This window comes from Sminthopsis crassicaudata, chromosome 3 (genome assembly GCF_048593235.1).
Source record: "Sminthopsis crassicaudata isolate SCR6 chromosome 3, ASM4859323v1, whole genome shotgun sequence".
NCBI classification, from domain to species: domain Eukaryota; kingdom Metazoa; phylum Chordata; class Mammalia; order Dasyuromorphia; family Dasyuridae; genus Sminthopsis; species Sminthopsis crassicaudata.
The window spans coordinates 51,172,257-51,178,256 of record NC_133619.1 but is presented as its reverse complement, the minus strand read 5'-3'; the positions used below and the strand labels follow the sequence as shown (position 1 = coordinate 51,178,256).

Genomic DNA, 6,000 nt, shown 5'->3' with positions numbered 1-6,000 from the left:
TCTATTCACCCATCCCTCTATTCATTCTGTTAACACAAAATCTAACAATAGAGGTGTCAGTCTGTCAGTTCACCCATCTGTCCCTCTGTGTATCTCTCCTTTCGTCCGTCCTGTCCATCTGTCCGTCTGTCCACCTGATCTCATTTGATCCCCAGAATTCTGCGATCTAGTTTCTCACCGCGAAGAGAAGGAAACGGGGTGAATGGTGAGTGACCAGTCTGGGGTCTAGATCGGTTGAAGCCGCTTGGATGATCAGCCTCACTACCCGTGACAGAACTTGGCTGCCCCAGTAATCCCCCCCAGTTGACCAATAAGCATTTATTAAGCGCCTACTGTGGGTGTGCGGCCTCTATCAGAACGCTTCAAAGGAACGCAGTCAGTTCACTAAGCGCTTATTGAGCACCTGCTGGACGCCGGGCGCTGCTCCCGAGGGCCGCCTCCCCCCCCCCCCCTCCCCGCCCCGTGAGGAGCTCGGAGGAGCGGGCTCTCCCACTGCTGGCGCCCCCGAAGGTTGTTCAGGGAGGGATAGGCCCCCCTCCCGTCACAGCGGCCCAGAGGCTGGATCCGGGGCCTCTCAGTCCCGGCCCCCCAGGACTTTCGCTCAGGCGTCCCCTCCCACGCCCCACCCAGAGATGAGCACGGCCGGGGGGCCGCCGGCCCCGCGGGGTCTGCAGGCACGCAGGGCCTCGGGCTGGGCGTGGCCGAGGGAGGGCCGGGGGCGCGGCGGACGAGGGGCGGGGCACACGGAGGGCCAGGCCGGCTGGGGTGGCTCCGGCGGCGGGGGCGGGGGGCGGGCCCGAGGCCCGGGATTGGTCCCGCCCTGCCTCGGTCCCGCCCCTTCGCTGCCGGGCCTCTACGGGCTACGCAGGCGGCGGCGGCGGCGGCGGCGGGGCCGGGCGGCACTATGGCGGCTGCAGCTCCTCTCGGCGAGGCGGCGGCGGCGGCGGCGAACGGCGCGATTGCCGAGGCCAACGACGCGGAGGTCCGCGTGCTGCAGAGCCTGCGCGGCAAGATCTGTAAGCGAGGGCCGCGAGGCGGGCGGCGGGGCCGGGGCCGGGGCGGCGGCCGGGCTGCAGGGGCGGCGGGCGCGGGCTCCGGCTCCCCCCGGGACTCCGCCCCGCCTGCCGGGCGCGCGGCCCGCGGCCCGGGCCTCGTGGTGGGCGCGGGGCGGGGCCGGGCGGGGCGGGGGCTCGGGCCGGCCGCCCGGGAGCGGCAGGATGTGGCGGCTTCCTGCGCGCCCGCCGCGGCTCCCGCCGCCGCCGCTTCCTTTCTCTCCTGCGCGCCCCCGGGCATCTAGTAGGCGCCTGCTGTACGTCTGACCAGGGGGAGGCGGGATTGGAACTCGGCGCCCCCCGGTCCGCTGGACGACGCCTAGCGGGAGGATCGGTGGTTTCGGGGTCCGCGGATCAGGGTTCCGGTCCTGCCTCTGCCTGTGTGAGCCATTCGAGCCTGGGGAATACAGTAGGGGCTCTCTAAATGCTCGCCCCTTGGGCTTCCGGCTCCTCTTCTACTTTGCTCTGAGAGGCAGCCGGACGTAGTGAGGGGTGGGTCGGGGGCGCTGCAAGTCCTGAAGCCCCCGGGATACCCCGCAGGCCCCTCCAGCCTAAGATTTCTCTGATTCTAGCATCCCTGCTGCTAATGTTAAAGATCCAACATTTTAAAAAATCTTTGCCGTCTCTCCGAAAAGGGTTGTGGATTTTTATTTAAATCATTGATCTTGGTGTCTAGGATAAGTGACTCTTATTCGGAAAGGTTGCTGTAGAAAATCGCTGCCAAAATGACCAAAGATACGTTTGTGGAAAGGTAGAAAAGCTTGCTTTTTTATAATTTCTATTCCTCTTTCCTTGGACCAAAAGAGGTGAAAATCCTCGTCCTGCGGAATTGGAAAGGACCTTCGAAGTATTCGTTCAGCCCTCTCATTTTCAGAGGAGGAAACGGAGGCACAGGGCAGACAAGCGTTGGACTGTGTATGAAGCAGTCTTTGCTATATCGGGCTACCTGCCAGTTATATTTTTGCTTTCTTCTCTCTCCAGTATGTTGGTGGTTTTTTTTCCCCTTTCCCCCTTCTTAGTGTATTTGGGATCTAATTGTCACATTTTCCATTGCTTTTCTTCCTAAACGGCCATGGGAGCTTTCTGTGGGACAGTTTTCTTACAAACTGGAGAATGAAGCAGGATGTTGGCTCTGGCTATCCATCACTTCCCAGAATTTTAGGACAAACGGTTATTTTCATCACTCAGAAGCTTAATGGCAAGGAGAGCTATGTTTTACACCAGCTCCAAGGGACCTCGATTTGGGGCTTCATTGATGAAAAAGAGTGGGACCAGAGGGCCTTGCACGACTCTGGTTCTAGGGAGCACCCTTTCTGCAGATAGAAAAAACCCCAAATACACAGATACAAGGATTATGCAGCTGGCACGAGTGCGGTTATGTATGTCAGAAGCACACAGTAACCCATCCCTCCCCAGGTTCTGTTCTAGCATCTTTCCATAATCAGGCAGACTTGGGCTCTATGCTCCAAGCTTAAGTTCTTTGCACAAAATTTAGTAAAATATCTTACAGGTTTGGTTACTGAAAGAATATGTAATACGGTGTCAAAGATGATAGTGCTCTATGATACGTGTCCCAAGCACAACACTTAAGGAAGCATCGGTAAAATGGAAGCTTTTATTTCATTATCTGAGAGGGGTATGTGTGTATGTATGGCTGTGTTAAAGTTCTTTTGTAAAAACGGAAACTCAGTTCTTTTATGGGATTAAATCATCCCTGCCGTACAGAGATGGGCCCTCAGTCTGATGTCAGCCAACTGCTGGAATTGCGATGATCGCGGTTACTGTTCCGCTAGTCTTCCAAGGCATCCATCAGCTGCCTGCTTTCTGAAGTTTCTTACTCAGGTTGGAGAAGGAATTATCATTGGAAAAGAAAACCCTAAATCTGTCCTCTCCCCACACTTTCCTTTTACAGAAAACAAGCTTCATTTACATGGTGCAGAGGTGGAGCATCCACACTTAATCCCACTTTGCCTCTATGGGAACCCGCTACTTCTACATCTCTCAGATGACGGTGTAGGGTCCTTGAGCAAATTGATTGCAGGAGGGTAGGGGCCTTTCTCTACATTTATCCTCCTCCCCAGGGGGAGTCCTAGGGAATGGCAAGAGCTTCAGGCTGTAGCAGCCTGGGAGGGAGATGAATTAGGGTCACTTTGTGGGGCACTCTGTGCCGATGACTGGGAATGCTAGGACTCAAGGGAGCCAGCCCCTGCCCTCCCAGAGCTCTCCTAATGGGAGTCCAAAGTAGACTTGGTTGGAACAAAGAAAGCTCCTTAGAGATTGGGAGGGGCCTTAGAGCCCTCCTGATCACTTTATAAATAGGAAACTGAGGCCCCGAGAGTTTCATAGACTGGTGCCAGCTTACAAAGGGGGTCTGAGCTGGACTCCGTGTCCATTTCTCTTTCTCCTGCACCACCCTCACTCACTCAAGGCAGACAGTTCTCAGGCAGATACAGGTGCTTACTGAGTATAGAAGTGACTTGCTCGTGGTAACCCAGCCCAGTACTTTAGAGCAGAGACTGCTGTAGAGAATCCTCTGGCTGTTGAAAAGGGAAGGAATCTAAAATCGCTCCTCTTCCTCTGCCTGCCCCTCCAGTCTCTCTGCTACTGATCATCCCAAAGATAGAAGACTTGAGCTTTCTTTGAACATGTTTACTACTTCCCTTAGTACCTCCTTTTAGTACTTAATTTTCCCATATAAAGAGTTGTATTTTAACTAGCTTTACTAGATAGTCTAATGTGAATCAGGATTGCGTCAGATTCAGAGTTATTTGCTTTATATTCTGGGCCTCCTCTCCCTCCAAAAAGAGAGTAAATACATACACACATACACCTTTTTTTGAGCAGAATTAGGATCATCTTAGTGGTAAGGTCACAAATACAATGTCAGTTAGTTTCCTTCTTTTTCAAGGCTGCTTTTACTTTGCAAGGTTGCCCTTACTATTTATTGAACCATAATTTGTCTGTTTAATGTTGTGGCAAGAGCAATCTAGACAGTATAATTTACTCTGGGTTTATGTAAAACCAGACCCAAGGGGGATTATGTAGGGATTGGGGGCAGTGAAATGGAACAGGGGAAAGAACACTGGATCTTAAGTCATGAAGATATGAGTTCAAATTCCATCTCAGATACTAGCTGTGTGATCCTAACTTTTTGTACTAGTTTCCTTATTTGTAAAAATCAGAATAATAGCACCTGCCTCCCAGGGTGGTTGTAAAGATCAAATGAAATCACTGAAAAAATGCTCTGCCCAGTGCCTGGCACATTAGGAGTGCTGTAGAAATCTTAGGTATTATTGTTACTTTGGACATTGTAATTTTGGAAATTTAGTTCTTTATACCCTTATTGTGGCACTGATTTGTACCACATAAGGTCTTTATTAATAGTAATATTAATAATTTTTTAAAGCCCTGAAAATGACTATTCACCAAGGCACTGGGCCTGGGCCTTTATATATTCAAGAGGCTCAATCAGAACAGGATCTTTCCTGAGGGGATGCATTTGGAGCACTAAATGACCAGCCAGGACCCTTGCTTCATTCTTTTTTTTTTTTTCTCCCAAACCTTTTTGGGCCCCTGGGGTGATATACAGTTCATCCCTCAAATCATCACTTCCTATATTGTGCCTGCTTGAACTGGTGTCCAGTATTGCTCTTGTCATTCTTCATCCTCTGTTATAGTATTTTTTTAAAAAAGCAGTGTTAGAGAAAGACTATATTTGTTCCAGAACACAGGTTCTTAACCCTTTCTGGCAGGCCAGCCCTTTGGCAGATCTTGTGAAGCCTCTTTATTAGAAGACCTCTTCTTAGGATAATGTTTATTGCCATCCTTTATAATTGAAGGAAATGCTCAATTTCATTTGCTGAGTTATTTTCTCTGTCAGATTTCATAGGCTTCTTGAAATCTATCAAGTTAAAAAATCCATATTCTACAAACTTAATTTTAGTACTATTAAAAATTATTTAATCTTACCACCTGGTTTTAATACTAGTAAGTCTTACATGATTATTCTCTATATTTATACTGCAGTTTTTAGTATATCTCCTCGTCTATATCTAAGAATCCTTTTACTGTCGTTATCATTTAAAATTTGGTGGAGAATTTATGTTACTAAAACCTTTTATTTTTATTCATTTTTCTGAATGATCTTATCACTAAAAAAATAATCCATGAATTTCTAGAAGCTCATCTCTATATATTTTCATCATAGCATGTATAAGGTTTCATAGATACCAACACATCTATTATTTGAGATTTTTTTTATTTCTGAATTTTGCTACTTTTGGTAGATTTGTGTACTTGTATACTTGTGACTAAAGCAGGACTGGTTTTCATTTGTGACTTGGGGAAATCTGCTAATATAATGAATTGTAATTATATCTTTGACTTTAAAAGTTTTTAATGTAAGTAAGGGTGGTTTTTTAAAATATACATTATGAACCTAAAAGTATTGTGCCAGATTTTGTCATTAGAAATGCAGTGAGGGAGGGGGAAAGGGTATTTTCAAGTAAGGAATTCACCATAGAGGGTACTTCACATACAAGGAACAAGGAAGAAGAGAGTTCTTTTTAGAAATAACCCAAAGACAACAGCTACCTCCATGAGGAGGATGGCATTGTTAGGATTATTTCTGGACTTTGATCTAAGGCATCTACATTTGAATTCCAGCTCTGATACACATTAGTTGTATAACCATAAAAAAGTCATTTATATTCTTGGAGTCTCAATTTTCTTATCTATAAAATGAGAATTATTCTTATAGTACTATTTCAAGGTATCTGTGAGAAAAGTGCCTTGTAAAAACCTTGACACATTAAACAAATGTGAACTATTTTTAAAAATGAAAAACTTTTAAAAGAGATTATAAAATTAAGAATCAAAATTGGAATCCTTTATTGATACTAGATTAGAGATTCCTTGGCAGTAATCTGACTCCTTTCTTAAGTATCAT

The 6,000-nt window shown here is 47.5% G+C and overlaps 1 protein-coding gene across 2 annotated transcripts in view; it reads left to right on the top strand.

Moving 5' to 3' along the window:
* The first annotated feature begins 861 nt into the window (after positions 1–861).
* The window catches only part of RASA2 (RAS p21 protein activator 2), a 129,765-nt gene continuing 124,626 nt past the window's right edge, over positions 862–6,000 (top strand). For both annotated transcript variants that reach the window (XM_074298479.1, XM_074298478.1), the window contains exon 1: positions 862–1,016. In XM_074298479.1, the coding sequence (XP_074154580.1) occupies positions 905–1,016 (112 nt within the window). In that variant the 5' untranslated portion in view covers positions 862–904. The remainder of the gene's footprint in view (positions 1,017–6,000) is intronic.